The sequence below is a fragment of the Aquila chrysaetos genome, chromosome 10 (assembly GCF_900496995.4).
Source record: "Aquila chrysaetos chrysaetos chromosome 10, bAquChr1.4, whole genome shotgun sequence".
Lineage (NCBI taxonomy): Eukaryota > Metazoa > Chordata > Aves > Accipitriformes > Accipitridae > Aquila > Aquila chrysaetos.
The window spans coordinates 12,384,559-12,401,173 of NC_044013.1; the positions used below are offsets into that span (position 1 = coordinate 12,384,559).

Here is a 16,615-nt window from a genome sequence, read left to right on the forward strand (position 1 = left end):
CTGAGCGCCCAAATGCTCTTTGCTGTGGGCGCAGCTGGTACCGGAGGTCTGTTCCCATCTCCTGTCTGTGTGCCCTTGCCTGCCTGGCAGTAGAGGTGCAGGCTTTGCTCCGTCATCTGCTGATGAGCTGCAGTTGGCCTTTGGGATCCTTATTGCACTGCAGCAGGGGTGTGAGCCCTTCGGTGCCACGTCCCGTCCCTGTCCCAAGACCTCTCCTTTCTCCATGGTATGAGGGACTAGGATCTTACCTGATGGAAGAAGACAAGCTTGGGGGATCTGTTGGCTGCTCAGTTATGGGCTGACAACAACTGAGAGGTCACTGTGGGAGGGGCAGGATACAACTTGTCTACATCACACCAATGTTTTTTGACTTGGTCCCTTGATCTACAAAACTGCTTTGTTTCTCCTCTGTAAAGCAGTGCTGCACTTCCTCTGTCTATTTTCTGGCCCATCTTGCCAGGTTTAGGGGCTGTCCTCTCATGGTAGCAAGGGGCTAATGGGGGATGTTGTCATTTAACTGCGCCTTGGGTGGTGGTATCTAACTGCTGTCCCGGGCAGGTGTGCTGCAGACAGAAGGATTACTGGCAGTTTGTGAAGGACATTCGTTGGCTGAGTCCCGGCTCTGCTCATCACCTGGAGAAGGTGGGTTCTGGTGGGGTGGCCTTGTGTGCCCAGCGGGGAGGGAAGAGGGCAGCTGGGCTGCAAGCCTCACCAGTGGGATAGCAGCACCTTGATGTTGGCCTGCTGTGGGTAAAGCAGCTCCACAGCTTGTGGAGGCTGAAGCAGCCCTGTGTTTATGTATAAGCCGTGTCCTGGGAACTCGGCGTGGCTTGGGCTGAGACAATTGGCTGCTTATTTCTCCCAGGCCAGTCTCCAGCTCGGCTCAGCCGGGTGCAGCGGGCATCACCAAGGGAACCGGCACAAGTGGTGCTTGTGTGTGTGCAGGGGTGATTCATGCGCCTGTGCAAATCTCTAAAGGTCTGGGCTGTCCCATTTCGGGGTTGTGGCTTCACCATGCATTTGGTTCTCCCGTTCCAGGCTTGTGCCGACCACTGGCACACAGGGATGCTCCTGGTCCTCGGCTGCTGCCCCATGCTGACATCCATGGTCCCCGCCATGGATGGACGCAAGGGGCTGACCACTGGTGGCCCCTGTGTCTCGCCTGCTGCTGGGAGGATGTGGGGTGTGACTCCAGTCCAGCTCTTCAAGCTGCAGCAGCTCGGGCATTGCTGTAACCTTCCCCAGTTAATGTGTCAGCAAGAACATGACCATCACCACTGGGATCGGGTTGGATTTGGGAGCGTGGGGTCCCTCCGGGTCAGGGGCGAGGCACACGGGTGGGAGAGCGTGCAAGAGAAATTCATAGTGCTGGTGGTTGTTGGAGGACTTCGGTTGCTGGCTGACCTTTGAAGCGTTGTTCCTGCCTGGCGCTTTCGCCTGCCTGGTGGCTGGGGAGCTGCTGGGACGCGTCCTCCTTCCCGCTGATGGTGACTAGCTCTGGAAAGCTGCTGTTATCAGGGGGACCAAAGCCGTGTGATGGAACAACCCCTGCTCCCCTGCTTGCCTCTGCATGCCTTAACCTGTGCCTGGCATCCCTTCCAGTTCATCAGCCTGCAGGAGAGCAGCCAGCCTGACCCACAGGGCCCGGGGGACCAGGCCATCGCGCAGCTGTGGTTGCAGCACAGCCTGCAGTGCCACTGCCTGTCGGCGCAGCTGAGACCGCTCCTGGGGAACCGGCAGTACATCAGGAAATTCTATGCAGGTAAAGAGAAGTAAAGGGCCTTTTCCTTCTTATTAGGAAAATATCTAGCTGGTGGCATTTCCAAGCCGTGTGGGAGTGAGGGGGGACAGCAGAAAAGGTGGTTTGCGTGTGAGCAACCAGCGCTGTGAAACTGTGTGGGTGAGAGGGACACCCCCAAGCAGCAGTTTTCTCTCCCCAGACACTGCCTTCCTGCTCAGTGACGCCCACGTCACAGCCATGCTGCAGTGCCTGGAGGCTGTTGAGCAGAACAACCCCAGGCTTCTGGCCCAGATCGATACCTCCATGGTGAGTTGAGATCCCGGCATCTACATCTGGCTCTCCCCAGATGCTGGCTGGCTGCGGCTGCTTGCGCGAGGTCTCATTCAGGGCACACGGAGCCCTTGGACAAGGGGCTGGACTTGGAAGTCACAAAAGTTGCTCCAAGAGGGAAGGAGATGGGTGAACTGGTCCCTGCGCTGCCTGCACGAGCCTGGCAGGGGTCAGGGTGGGGAAGGTGGCTGTGTGGAGCCTGTAGTGGGGCACCTTGGTTCTGGCTGGCATCAAAGATTTGAGAATGAGGACCTGAGAACCGCTTCCTTGTAAGAGGCACCTCTCAATCCCTCTACAACAGTTGCAGGCTTCAGGGCCAGCAAGCAGAGCTGCCTGGTCATGAGGCACAGCCACCCTCTGAGGGGACAAGCAGCACCCCAGGACAGCTGGGTGCCCACTCCTGCTGGTGATGCCAGTGACTCCCCGTGCAGCCCCGTGCCAGCTGCCCCCTCCCCAGAGGAGGGAACAGCGGCTGCTTTCTTTGCACAGAGCTCCCCAGAGGAAGGCAATTAATGAGGCTTCGTTAAATGGGGGCTGTGTTCTTTCAGCTGGCCGGCACGTCGCTGCCATCCCTGTGCGCGTCAGGTCCTTCTGCTGGGACAAGAGAGATGCGTGACCACGATGCTGAAGGACAGGAGGGCCGTCTGCCTGGGGAGCTGGGCTGCCTGGATCATTTCACTGAGAGCCTGGTAATTTCCTGATGGGAGCCTGCTGCATAGCTGCTAACAAAGAGCTGCTGCTTCCCTTCTGTGCGGTGTTTGTCCCTCCCCATTCTCCTTCCCCCAGGGCTGCCTCATCCTTTGCTGACTGGTGACCAGGCATTCTCAGGTTGATTCCTTTCTGTGGCTGCTCCTTTGACATGTAGCCCTGTAAATGCTGATTTATTAATGATGCCACGTCTCTTCAGCTTACCAGGAAGGGTGACGGTCCACCTCCGGTGACGAAGAGTCAGAGCCTGACTGCTCTCCCCGCATCCCCGTATGTCCCCGCTGCAGGCTGCACGCAGCAGCGCTGCTTTGGGTCCTTCTCTAGCCTGCACCATCCAGCCTCCTCCGGCCTCTCAGGTAATGAGGGTGGGCTGGGAAGCTCAGGATAGACCCAGAAAAGACTTTGCCCTTTTTTCTGCCCTTGGATTCGTCGTGGTGGATGGGTGTGAGAAGATCTCTGCCCATGATGGGAGGGAGATCCCTGGCCTTTGCCCATGGTGCGTGGGCATGCTGGTGTGAAGCCACAAGCTTATTGCTGTAGGGTGGTATGCTTGTGCCAGGGTGTTTGACATCCTGCTCCTGCCTCTGTCCAGACAGGAGACCAGCGAGCTCCTCCGTCAGCTCCAGCACCAGCCAGCTCCAGGAGCGCTGCCCGTCCACCCGGTCCTCCTCCTTCAGTGAGGGCAGGTCCCCTCTGGAACAGCCTGGCTCTGTCACCCACTTCCACGTCCCCTCACCCAAAGACCCCTTCTCTCCGGCCAGCGAGATGAGCTCCAGCACCACCAGCCAGAGCGAGGACACTTGGACAGGGAGTCAGGATGATCCACAGAGTGATGTTAACGATGGGCCGGAGTACCTGGCCATTGGAAACTCGGGGCGCCGGGGCCGGGCATGCAGCAGCGCCAGCACCAACAGCACCAAGAGCAGTAGCTCCAAACTCTTCTCCTCCAGCAGTTCCCAGAAGCTGGACTCAGTGTCATCCCTGGGCGAGCAGGGGGCAAGCGGAGGTGGAAGCAGGGGCCTGAGCCTCTTGCGCCGGTCCAGCTTCTCAGAAGGACAGTCATTAGCTCCGCAGGGCATCCTCAAGAAGAGCCACGTGCGCTCGCACTCTGACACCAACGTGGCTTCAGGGAAATTGCACGGTAATGGGGCAGCTTTTCTGCGATGGCTTTGGGGTGTGGGAGTCCCTGGTACCAGGAGGCTGATGCTGGCCACCCCATTGTCTCCATGGATCAGGTCGGCGAGGGGGACAGTAGACGAGCGGCTAGGAAATTTAGTCTTTGCCCTTAGCTTTCCTGCTCTGCACTGGGGTGATGGGCTGACATCTTGCTTCTCAGAATGCCCTGGGCCGGTCTGTTATTAGTATTGGCAGCTTTTACCAAAAACTTAGAAAATGGCAGTGATGCTGTGGCATTAGCTGTCCTGCTTCCCCACTGGCCTTGCCTGGCTGGGGCATGGGGCCATGGCAGGGCACTGGGTTGGGGCTTGGGCTCGTCCTACTGGTAGGATATCATCCTACTGGTAACCTGCTGGGTCCCCCTGTGCGCTTGAGTGGGTGAATGCATGGCCGGGGGGGAGTGGGATGTGAGGGGACAACCAGTTTGTGGGAGTCTGCCCCACCGGTGCTGCCGTCATGGGAGAAGTGGAGGTCCTTGCTGAGTAGTAACCAGTCTGTCTCTGTTTTCTCTCCCTTAATGCTGCCCTCCTTCTCCTCTGTCTGCCCAGGAGGCCTCAGGGATATCACCATTATAATAGAAGACCCAGTGGCAGGTTTGGGAGCCAGTATAACAGCCCTTCATTAGTGATCATTGCATCAAGTTCAGGATTTCCATCAACCCATTAGTGTCCATTTAGAAAACCAAAAAAATTCTTTCTTCCCTGTGTCCCAGCTGGTGCTTTGAAGTGTGGTCAGGTTTATGCATGCAACCTGACTGAAGATCCCAGCTTGGGTTTTGGGGTCAGTGGACCAGACCCAGAAGGGCGCCCAGCTCCCCTGCATGGCATTAGGGAGCACTGGCCACCGAGTCCCTGAGCTGCATCCCCTGCCCTTCCCTCCACCCCACTGCCTCAGGAGCCAGGAGAGGTTTTGTCTCTCACCTAGCGAATAAGGGCTGGGAGCTAAGCAGTCGTGGGCTTGAACATCTTATTTTTCCTTTGATTTAGTGGATCTGTGGCATGGGGAGGTTTGATGTTGGCTGAGTTCAGCAGTGTACCAGCCAGTTGTGCTTGCATCCACAGCCAGGACTCCTAGGTGCTCTTCTGGGCTCGGGCCAGGTTTCTCCCCAAGCAGAGGTCCTGGGGTGCTGCCATCCCTCTGCCCCACACGCAGAAAGAGTCAGCAGCTCTAAAAAATCTGTTGTTTTCTTTTGCATCCTTTGAACAGTGGCACTGGGCTTGTCAAGCTCACATCTGGGTGCTGAGGGCTCTGTGGCTGGGAAGGCTCCTTCCTGGAGGTGGTGGGCATTCAGACAGACGTGTCCAGCCCTCTGTCTTGCTCCAGCAGAAGATGTCAAGCCGTGCCTTGCACTGCCTTGCTTTACCCTTCAGCAGTAGGCTCTGTTGTGCATGGCATCCCCCAGGCTGATGATCACAAGGTGGTTTCTGTGCTGGTTTTCAGCAGGATTGAGGTGGCTGCAGGATGCCCTGCCAGGCTGCACCGGTTAGCTGTGAGAGCCTCCCACCCTGATGGCTCCCAAGCCCCATTCTGGTGGCTGCTGCTTCATAGTCTTGGCAGGGGGAGATGCTGGTGTCGGTGGCCTCAGGAGCCTCCAGCCACCTCAGGGTTATGAACCCGAAGCTGGGAGCAAAGAGGAGTAGGAGGTTGAGAGGATGGGATTGCCCTTCTGTTGTGCTCGGGATGTCAGCCGGCGCTTGCCCCATGTCCACACCTGTATGCTCCTGCCCCGCTCCAGTCGGGGTGTTTTCAGTCTCCTTCAGCGGTCCTCCATCCCCCAGCCGCTCCGTCCGGGCGCTCCCCGGGCCGTGGCTCTCTGTGGAGCACCAGCTGTTGTGCTCAGGCCAGCTCCTGGCAGTCCCCACTGGCTCAGCCTGGCAGACAGTTGCACCACAGTGTGTGGATGGGGCAGAGCCCTGCCCACAGCCTGTGTGGGTCACCTTGAGCGCTGCAGCTCAGGCTCCTGGGTTGTGTGCGAGGAGCCCTGGCTTCTAGTTGAGCAAAAGCATGTCCTTCAGATGCCTCCTTCCACTGTTGTCCAGGCTGCTTTGCAGGGCTGGGAGCCCCACAGATCCCTTGGCTGCTCAGGTTTCCCCTTGTCTCCTGACTCTGCCCTGGGGGATAACTCTTCCCTTGGGGATGCTCCAGCAGGAAGAAGGGGCTGGCAGAGGCGCTTGCTGGAGCCTGTTGTGTCCCCCAGCTCTGCTAGGGGGTAAAGAGAGGAAGGCTCAGGACTGGACTGCTCCATGGCTCTCATGAGCTTCTCTCTTTCTTTCCCCTTCTTCTCTCCTGTCTGCAATGCCCTTCTAGTTTTGTCCCCTGCTGGGCTTGCCCTCAGCCATGGCACAGAGCAGGAAGATGTCCCTCCTTGCTTCCCATCCATTTGTGCCTGCCTGTGTGATGCTGAGCCCCTTTCATTTCACCCTGTGGAACAGCTGGGCGCCTCTGGGATACTGACGTGTGCCTGGTGTTATCTTCCCTTCCAGAGTCCCACGGCGATCCAGGTGGAGGGAGAGAGCCAGTCTCTGCTTCCACCCAGAGCAGTGAACTGAGCACGCCCAGCTCCCTCTACATGGAGTACGGTGAGTACAGCCAGCCTCTGCGGGGATGCTCACTCCTGGTCAGGCTTCTCCATCGGGTGCGGTGGCCTCAGCTTCTGGCACCTCCCTGTGGGATGCTGGCTGGGCACTGACAGGGCTCGTTAGCATGGGGGTAGCAGCAGGTCCCTCCCTCATATGTTTGTCTCTTGCTTTTCTAGACTCTGGACAGTACCTGAGCTCGGGGGAAGGGATGTTCAGAAGACCCTCAGAAGGGCAGTCCCTCATCAGCTACCTCTCTGAGCAGGACTTTGGCAGCTGTGCCGACCTGGAGAAGGTGAGGGAGGCAGCAGCAGCCTGTGTGTGTTGGAGAGTGTATCTTACTGCAGGTTCAGTGATACTTCCCTCAGTGGGGAAGATAACCCCGTAGTACCTCCTACTATAGAGCTGCGCACAGAACATCAAGGTTGAATTCCTCAATGGTGCCTGGCAGCCAGGATCTGCCCATCCAGCATATACACAGAAGCTTTGCAACATGTTAGGGCTCCTCAGGGACGTGTGCTGACTCCCCAGCATGGATGTGTTGCACATCCTCTTTGTAGGATGCCCCTTGTGTTTTGTGAGTATTCTGGTGCACAAGAAGGCTTTAGTTTCTAGGTCCTCATAGAAGAGTCAGGTTTCGTGTGGTCGACAGGGATTAAGGTCTTTCTACCACCCTCAATGAGTAGTAAGCTCTTTCCTGTCACAGGTGGGGAACAAGATTTTATCGAGTCTTCCTAGTTTCTCCATGGTACAGCCCTGAGCGCTTTTGCTCTTGCCTTGCAGGAGAATGCCCACTTCAGCATCTCAGAATCCCTGATCGCTGCCATTGAGCTGATGAAATGCAACATGATGAGCCGGCAGCTAGAGGAAGAGGAGGAAGACAGTGACAAGGAGATCCAGGAGCTTAAACAAAAGATTCGCATTCGGCGCCAGCAGATCCGCACTAGGCACCTGTTCCCTACCTGCCAGGAGTTGGGCTCAGACAGTGGGTGATGTGTTTTGGGCTCATCAGCTAGTGGGACGTGGGTTTTCTGTCTGTTGCCTGTCCTTATAGCATCCTGCCTTCCTGCCCATTCGTGGGAAACAGTCATATTGCTACCAAGGTGCTGCAGAGATCTCTGAAACTCTGCTGCTATTGAAGACCATAATGGGACTGATACTGTACACTGATAATGTTTGTGTGCTGCTGGCGCTGTGTTACGGAATGTAATTTCATTTTGAACCCATAGTGTTTTCCATCCTTGACCTCCATCCCTCTCTGCCCTGGCCACACCTGGCTATCAACTTCTCCCTTAGCTGACAGTGACCCTTCAGGCCACTTCCATTGATAGCCTGGCTGTGTTGCATTTCTCCCAGGTCTTGTGGCAACAGACAGCGGGTCCCAGTTCAGCTCCCATGGCTCCATGCGGCTCTCTGACTCCGGCTCTGCAGAGGATGTGGAAGAGTATGAGATCCGAGGTAGGAGGGAATGGATGTGTTGGCTCCTTGCATAGAGACAGACTTCTCCTTGGTGTAGTTGTGTTGAGGTCAGTCCTGCTGAAGAAGAGCATGTCCCTCTGGCCTTCAGGATGGCTTTTCCCAAACAAATGGCTGAATTCTGAGCATGAGCAGAGCGACCAGTTTCCCTCATGTGGTGGCATGACTTTCCTTTGAAATCCTCTGTAACCCTCTAGCATTCAGTGCCTCTGGCTGGTTTCCATTTCATTGCCTGGTCCACATGGTGGCTGTCACAGCTAGAGAGAGGTGGGAGAGCTGCCATCCTGCTCTCCTCCTCCCCAGGCAGAAGGAGCCATAGCTCTGATCACTTTTCTCTTGGGTGGCAGTGGTGGGCGCTGGTCACATCCTGACCTGTAATACCTGTAGTCTCCATCCTGGCAGCTTGGGTGGCTGAGCTTATCATCCACAGGAGACCTGTCTGGGTCCCTGGGTGTCCCTTTCCTTCAGAGCCTTGTTCATCCTCCCAGGTGGATGACTTACTTCTCAGCAGTACCTCCATCTCACTGACTTTAAAAAGAAGATGGAACAGTCCCGTCTCCAGCTGTAAACTTCTTGTCTCTTGACTGTTGATAGCAAAGCCCTCCTTTCAGTCCCTGAGGGCTAGATTTTGGGCTCGGTTTTGAAGCCCACAGAGGGGTGTGTGAATTTGGTTCTGGGCTTCTCTCGTGTGAGTGCTGCTCTTGTATTATGCCCTTTCTCTTTGGCCTGGCCAAAGCACTGAAGTCAACTGTTTTGTCATCACCGTGTTATACAGATGGTAACGATGGATCTAACCTGATTCAAATGTCCAAGAACGGCCTCTCAGTGTCAATGGCTTCCTTGTTCTCAGGTAGTACCCTGCAGTGTTCCCCTGTGGCACGCGTGTGTGTGTGTGCAAGGTGTGTGTGTGTGTGTGCACGTGCACACTTCTCAGAAATCTGCCTGATTTAGGAACTGTGAACAGTATCACCCAGGTGTCAACAAGAAAAGCTGTGGCAGAATGATAGGGCAGAATGGAGCAGAGAGGAGGCAGAGGAGCTCTGCCATGGTCTCAATCCCCCAGGGTGTTTTTCCATGCACTATTTTGGATATACGAAACGTGCCTGCTGTGGTGAAGACGTGTCTTGCCTGGGGTAGGACTTGGCAGGGCGATGGCACAGCTTTGTGGCTCTGTAGCTGCTGAAGGCTGAGCCTGGGCTGGATGAGAGCAGAGTCCTCTACAGTGTGGGACTAGGTCTCCATCCCAGGTGCCTTGGGGAGCATTATCCTGCTTCATTTGGCAGAGCTGGCATGCCATAGCTCTGATCCGAACCATGGCCAACCTTTCCCGTCCTGCTCAGACTTGACTTGGAGAAGAATCCTTCCAGAAAAAAGTCCTGGAGGGAGAAGTAGTGAGAGCAGACAAGGCACAGGCAGTTTGTTCACACTGGAGGCCCTGGTCACCAGTATCACATGCAGCCAGGTCTTGCTTAGTGTTTTTATTGTTTACAGTACTACTAGATAATCCTTCTGGTCTGCTGGCCTCATTTAAATAACCTTCATGTGCTCCCTGTTTGCTTTAGCAAGGGAACAGCCTACGTGGGCTGCTGCTCATCTCTCCTGTCAAGTGTTCAGCACCAGCATGTTGCTCCTGCCGGAGATGCTGGTGCTCAGAGCTTCCCCATCTGCACTGCTGTGTCCTGTGTTTACAGCACAGGGGTTTAATCCAGGGGGGCCTCATCCTGGCCTGAAGCTGGCATACGGGGGCTGGGGTGACATCCTTGGGTTTGGGGGCTGTTCACAAGCCTCCTGGGGACTGTCCCACCTGGTGATAGCATTGGCAGCAGAGGTGTTTTGGGCAGCTAACTGGAGGCTTTTGGGGAGTGTCTGCAGCTAAGGTTGGGAAGTGAGCAGCAGCGGGATTCCAGTGCTAGCCTCCGTGGGACCCTAGGGTCAGATTTGGCTCCCTCTGCCATCCCTGAGATGATGCCAGCGCCTGAGCGTGCTGGCTCTGCCACCCCATAACACTTGGCCCACACTGTGCAGCGTGTGCCCCGCTGTTTGCTCATGTTCATTGTAGTCTAGGACCATGCGGCACCTTCCTGTGCAGAGCTGAAGGCACCAGAGCATGGCAGGTATTTCTGGCCGGTGCCCTACGTGGTCAGGAGGCTACGTTTGCCTGAATTCCCTGTTTTCTGCAGCTAGAATTCCATTCATGTGATGTAGGTGTGCGGATTCCTTAGCATTAGGTTGCTTTCCTGTGCCTGTTTCTAGCAATGGATGTCAAACAAGGAGGGTCAAGCATCCATGCTGAACTCCGCTAGCATCAGTCTGTAAATTTAGGGGCCAGACTAGGAGTTGCTCCCCTTGCTGCCAGGGCAGCCCCGCTCTTCCTAGGGGAGCCGACGGCTTGGGGGGTAGCACTCTTTGCTCAGTCGGGCTGTGATTCCCTTGGCCTCCGTGCACGGCTGGTGCCTGGCCGGGATCGGATGGGCTCTATGTGGGTCTGCTATAGCCGACCTGCTTGGGGCGGAGGAGCAGGCACTCCGAGCTGTCCCTCCTCTAGCTGCGGCACTGGGCCGCTGGATCGGGGTGGGGAGCTGCAAGCCTGTGTTTGGGGGTGGTGTGGTCACTGCAGGCCCTGTTCCTAGAGCTCCCCAGAGGTACAAAACAGGAGACCTGTTGGGCTGAAGGTTGTGGCATTGGCTTCTTCTGTCCTGACCTGTAGTACTTTCCCCTTGCATGCCCTCCTTCCGTTTTTTGGGAGTCTGTCTGCAATGAAGCAGGGTTTCTGCCTGCTTCTGCCTGCCTTTTACTGCTGGAAGTCTCCTGTCCCAGGGTCCTTCCACTGTTGAGATGAATTCCCTGTCAGGGTTTAACCTGCTGGAGTGAAAGATGAGTGATGAAGGAACCGCTGGGTACTGCCTGGTACCCAAGGCTGGCACCGAGGAGGGATGCAGGGAGCAGGACCCCAGTGTCCTGCACCTTATCTTGGCCCCCTCCCTCCTCAGGAGATGGGTCTGTGGCCTCTGCAGAGGGCTGGAATGTGACTGCTGGCCCGCTCTCTGCATGAATGCTGATGTGTCTCTGGAGTGCTGGGCTTAGGCTGCCAGCCCCGGCTGTGCAGTCACTGACAAGCTGTGGCATGGCCACCGTCTGATCTTACAGTTGCGGTCAAGTAGAGAGAAGGGCTCTGCATCGTATTGCTAATCCCCTGCAGCATCTGTACTGCGCGTAGAGAGCTACTAAACCTTCTTGCTAACCTTGCTGTCTTGCCCTCCTAGCTCCTGTGTGCGTACTGTTCAGGTCATGTCACTGCTAGGACTTGGTGTGTAGCCTGCACCAGCAGCCAATTGTCTCCCCCAAACCCCAGGCTCACTGTTTTCACAGCATCCCACCATCTCCTTCCCTTGTAACTCTGACAGGCGACTGATTACACTGCACTTCTCCTTGCTGCTCAGTGCCACTGGTAGAAGTTGGTGCTGTAGTTCACATGCTTTTGAACAGTTTGATGAGTTTTACAGTGAAGCTTTGGTTTGAAATGAGTGTATCCCCCTGCCTTGCTCCATCTATTCCACCTTGTCTGTTTGTGATTCAGATGCAGACATCAAGAGGAACCCAGACTCCTGCAGGAAGTCCTTTCTGTCCTCGGAGTCCATGTACGTCTTCGACTCGTGGCGAGACATCTTGGTACCAGGTTCCCCTTCCTGCCCAACTGTGCTCTTCCACGTGCATCAGATGCTATTTTGCACCGGAGTGGACATCCCTCCCCTTTACTTAGCAGTGGGGCACTGGGTCCTAGTCTTAAATTTGCTAAGCAGCACCTGGGATGATCAGGATATTCCCATGAGGTAGATATGATACGGACTGGCGTCAGGAGAGATGCCCATACCTCCTAGTAGCTAAGATGCTGGGGAGAGGACCTGGCACAACCTGGAGCATCTGGACTTGCTGCTGGGTCTGAGCCTCCCCTGCCTCCCCCCTCTCAGCTGGGACGGCCTGTTAGGCTACATGGTGCTGCCACCTGTGCTGTGACCCAGAGGTGGAACTGCTGGCACACAGTGATGCTCACAAACTCTCTGTGCCGTGCAGCAGCAGCTTAAACATGAAGTGCTCAGTCCTTTCCCAGTACTGCCCTGGGGTGGAGAGGTGGGGGCTGTGGGGAGGTGAATCACAACCTGTTTTAAGCACAGCTGCTGTGTTAATGCTCTGAAAGCAAAATCCCTTTGGGATGCAGGGTCCCCTCTGCTCATTGGGTGAGGTACAAAGCTGTGTCCGTGCTTGGCAGCTTCTTGGGTAGGTTTATAGTGGGAGAGCAGTTACTTCTGGCTCGTACAGACACTGGCTCGCTCTTTGCAGCTTCCCCTGCAAACAGGCACAGGCTTTGTTAAGTAAGATATGTTTTGCTTGCCTTTGTAAACAGTTGTTGTTGTGCCATTAGCCAGCTTTGCTTGGGGGAAGCTGCAAAGACAGAAATCAATCACATGTATGGATTTTAAGCCTGTGTAGCAGTGCAGAAATAAGGTACCAGTGTTGAAGGGAACATCTTTGGTTTGAGCTGGGACCGGCATCGGGGGTTGTGCGGAGGGCACAGCTGTGAGACCTGGTACTAACCACTCCGTTCACTGTCTAGATCCCACTCCTTCCTCAATTCCAACTCAGCAGAGGCCGTGGCCATGGGCTTGCTGAAGCAGTTTGAGGGCATGCAGCTCCCGGCCGCCTCTGAACTGGAGTGGCTGGTCCCTGAGCACGACGCCCCACAGAAGGTAGGGGTGTGAGTCCCTGGTCACCGATTGCATTTGATCTTCCCTGAACCCCTGGCTTCAGCCCACTGCCGAAGGGCTTTGCTAGTCCCAGTGATCCCTCTGTGGAGCTGGAGGAGGGGTTTTGTCCGGGCTCTGGAGATGGGTGCAGCCGAGTAGGGCTCTGCCACTGCAGCCTCCTACAGCGGAGTGCCCGAATCCCTGGGGACATCCCTTCTCCAGCCCCCATTCAGCTGGAGCAGCAGCTCTGTGCCTGGCAGTTTTCCAGAGGGCTGCAGCTGCAGGTTTCTGGCCAGCCAGCCAGGTGCATTGCCTTTGTGGTACCAGGCAGGGATCTGACCCTCTTGCCTGCCTCTCCCAGCTCCTGCCCATCCCTGACTCTCTGCCCATCTCTCCCGACGATGGAGAACATGCCGACATCTACAAGCTGAGGATTCGGGTGCGCGGAAACCTGGAGTGGGCCCCACCGCGACCACAGATCATCTTCAATATTCACCCAGCCCCAACGTAAGGACCCGTGCAGCCGAGGGCTCTCTGAGGACCTGCCCTTTCCAATGCTTTTCCATCAACACCAAGGTTGATTATCCTCTCCTTCCCACTTGACCGCTGGGGCTTCTGTGCTCTGAGCCTGGTAAATCCCACGGTGGTCACCACCAGCAGCTGGTGCTGTGAGATGGAGCCAGTGCCTGCGGTCAGTGCCTTTGGTGTGCACCAGGGCACAACAGGGCTTTTCCCCTTGGATTTGTTGTCCACACTTGAGTGGCAAAGCATGTGGCCATCTCTGCCATCCAGACCTGTGCCAGTGCCTGTCCTCTGCGTGCCAGGTGCCATCAGGGCTGGACTCATGCATGCTGTCTTCTGTCTCTGGGCAGGAGGAAGGTGGCCGTGGCCAAGCAGAATTACCGGTGTGCAGGCTGTGGCATCCGGACTGATCCTGGTGAGTACTGGGTCCCTGACCCATAGCTGGAGAGTGGGGAAGAATCTGTGAACAAGTGGGAAGACGCAGAGTGGGTGGGCAGTGGCAAAGCTCAGCACAAGGTCAACTGGGGAAGTGGTACACTGCCTTTGCCAGCTCTGCCTGCACATTGGTGTGCACCACCCCCAGGGGAGCCTCCTTCTCCAGAACGTCACGGGGCTGGTAGAGGCAAAGAGCAGCCAGCCTGTCCTTTGGAGGGCATTTCAGATGTTGGCTCTTCTAGGGCAAAGTCATCTGTTGGGGTCCTAAAGCTCCCAGCAGGTTCTGCTGTGGGTACAGCTGCAGAGCTCTTTGACCAGCCATCTTTCCTGAATGTATAGGTAGATGTGGCTGCATGAGACTGGACTGAGGTCCCAAATGCTTTTGCAGTTGGCAGGGGTGCTTGCAGAGCCCAGTGTTGAGTGCTCTGGGGCTGGAGGAGGTACCAGCAAGGCAGAGTGCCTTGCTTGTTGGAAATCCTGAGCAACGCTGGGAGTCTAGTATGTGGCTGGGCAGAGCCCGTGTCTCAGCTGACCTCCCTGTCTGCCTGGGTTTGGCCAGATTACATCAAGCGGCTGCGGTACTGTGAGTACCTGGGGAAGTATTTCTGCCAGTGCTGCCATGAGAATGCCCAGATGGTCATCCCCAGCCGCATCCTGCGCAAGTGGGACTTCAGCAAGTACTATGTGAGCAACTTCTCCAAAGACCTGCTGAGCAAGATCTGGAGTGACCCGCTCTTCAACGTGCAGGATATCAATCCTGCCCTGTACCGGAAAGTGAAGTCTCTCAACCAAGTGTGGGTAAGACCCTTTCCACACCTTCCTGAGTGGGGTTTGGGTGAGGCGAGTGGCTGCCAATTGTAAACCATGTTCCAGGGAAGCTGGGGAGAAGCGGTTATTTCATTTTTTGAGGCTTAAAACCTCAGCACTGTGGGTTTCCATTCACCTCTTGTTTATCCAGTAATGTAAGAATTTCAAAAGGAATTTCTGCCTGGTGTCCAGCTGGGCTTCAGTTTGTCTCCTGCAGCACATGACAGTGGTTGTGCTCACTTTGCCCTGTGTGGTATAAACACTTTGGTAGCAGGGGAGCAGCAGCTGAGGAGCAGCGGTCATTTCACCAGTGTGGGAAACGGAGCAGACCTGCTTGGCCAAGGACCATGCTCTGTTTACTGATTCTTGTGTCTCTGCTTCCTCTCCAGCTGCTGCGAATCCAGCTTTTCCACATGAAGAACATGTTTAAGACGTGCCGGCTAGCTAAAGAGTGAGTCCTGGGCTGTGAGATGAAGCTGTTTTGCTGTCCTGGATCTGTCCCATGGCAATTTGCACTGGGCATCTGTGCAGCCTGTGCAATGAGCTGGGGAGAGGGGAGGGGGTGGGGAGAAAAGGCAGAAGCAGTGGAGAGAGGGAGCCTAGTGGAGTTGCTTTGCTCTGAGTTCTGGTTTTTCTGGCCTTGCAGCCTCCTGGACTCCTTTGATGCGGTGCCTGGCCACTTAACGGAGGATTTGCACCTCTACTCGCTGAGCGACCTCAGCGCCACAAAGAAAGGGGACCTGGTGCCTCGCCTGACGGAGCTCCTGAAGGCAGGCAGCCTGCATGTTGAGAAGTGCATGGTAAGGCCTCCTCGTCTGCCTCCTGCACAGCTCTGCACCCTCGGGAGCACCCTTGGGAGCAGACTTTGCTGCAAAGATAACTGATGGGGAGGACTTTGACGTGCAGGGCAGCCACCAAATTAACTAATCCAATGCTAACTGCTCCTGCCTGCTCCACAGAGCTCTGACCCAGCATGGGGATGTTTGTTACCCCGTTTTGGCTCTTCCCCACCCCTGACATGTTGATTCTGCCTTGCTGTGCTCCATGCTGGGGAAGGGCTGTCCCACATGGTTAGAGCAGGGCACCATGTCCTGCTGTCCTGCTCCACTTTACCTCCTGCCCTGCTTGCCAGGGAGATGAGAAGCATTTAACTGCTTTTTCCTCACCTTTTCTCCTTCCAGCTGTGCCAAGCCAAAGGCTTCATCTGTGAGTTCTGCCAGAATGAGGGTGACATCATCTTCCCCTTTGAGCTCAACAAGTGCAGGATATGTGAAGGTGAGATGCTGGGGAGAAACAGGGAGGGGACAGATCCTGGGGGCACCAAGGTCTGCCTCCAGTTCGAGTGGCGTTTGTGCTAGCAAGAGGTACAGACCCAGAGCCAGCCAGACCAGAGTGCCCCTGTGCATGGCCTGTGTCTCTGCACCACGTTATCACAGCAGCATATCAGCATTGCAACAGTGTTTGGCCAGAGCTGCTGGAGCGGTGGAGCGTGTAGGTCTCTTCCTGACCACGCTGGATGCTGCCTGCCCCAGTGGCAAGCAGGCGGTCGGGTTGTGACTGCAGCGAGCGGGTGTCTGGGAGCCCTGGCTTCCCTTCTGCTGTGGTTATGGAACAGGCTGCAGCCTGCATGCAGCTCCCCTGCCCCTGCTTCGATGGCTGGAGCTGACCTTGTAGAGCAGAGAGAGCCTGAAGACTTTGTCTCTGTGCTCTTCCTGCCTGCCAAGAAATCCCTGGGCCCCTTCAGGAGTCATCCTTGTTAATGTCCAGTACTAATGGCCAAGCAGAGCTTGTCCCTGCAGCTTGGGACCAACCTCTGAACTGGCTTGAAATGGCTCCTGACAACATGCAAGCCTTGGTTTGGCAGGCACAGTGCCAGAGCAAACTTGGGGCAATCACTGTTTCCTTGGAGAATCAGGAAAGTTTGGGGAGGGACCTTGTGCAGAGCAGTAAACCTCTCCCCTGTGCTCCCAAAGGCTTTGCAAGCCACTGCCGGGACCCTGCAGCATGACTTCTTGCTGCTTCCAGAACAGTGCTAGACCTCCACTTCTGGCGCTTGTTCTGCCATGGCTTTGGTTTGAAATGTCCTCCTGGACAAGCCTGGA

The 16,615-nt window shown here is 56.0% G+C and overlaps 1 protein-coding gene across 7 annotated transcripts in view; it reads left to right on the forward strand.

The window, feature by feature from the left end:
• The window catches only part of RUBCN (rubicon autophagy regulator), a 28,178-nt gene that overhangs the window by 8,841 nt on the left and 2,722 nt on the right, over positions 1-16,615 (forward strand). For 4 of the 7 annotated variants that reach the window (XM_030028334.1, XM_030028340.2, XM_030028338.2 and 1 more), the window contains 20 exons: positions 559-642; positions 1,603-1,762; positions 1,941-2,047; positions 2,620-2,760; positions 2,979-3,135; positions 3,372-3,920; positions 4,504-4,548; positions 6,439-6,534; positions 6,711-6,826; positions 7,315-7,516; positions 7,888-7,989; positions 8,783-8,857; positions 11,585-11,645; positions 12,620-12,752; positions 13,111-13,256; positions 13,622-13,686; positions 14,266-14,504; positions 14,903-14,964; positions 15,160-15,313; positions 15,695-15,788. In XM_030028334.1, coding sequence (XP_029884194.1) covers positions 559-642; positions 1,603-1,762; positions 1,941-2,047; positions 2,620-2,760; positions 2,979-3,135; positions 3,372-3,920; positions 4,504-4,548; positions 6,439-6,534; positions 6,711-6,826; positions 7,315-7,516; positions 7,888-7,989; positions 8,783-8,857; positions 11,585-11,645; positions 12,620-12,752; positions 13,111-13,256; positions 13,622-13,686; positions 14,266-14,504; positions 14,903-14,964; positions 15,160-15,313; positions 15,695-15,788 — 2,788 coding nt within the window. The remainder of the gene's footprint in view (positions 1-558; positions 643-1,602; positions 1,763-1,940; positions 2,048-2,619; positions 2,761-2,978; positions 3,136-3,371; positions 3,921-4,503; positions 4,549-6,438; positions 6,535-6,710; positions 6,827-7,314; positions 7,517-7,887; positions 7,990-8,782; positions 8,858-11,584; positions 11,646-12,619; positions 12,753-13,110; positions 13,257-13,621; positions 13,687-14,265; positions 14,505-14,902; positions 14,965-15,159; positions 15,314-15,694; positions 15,789-16,615) is intronic. The other 3 variants (XM_041126744.1, XM_041126743.1, XM_041126745.1) reach the window with 3 other exon arrangements.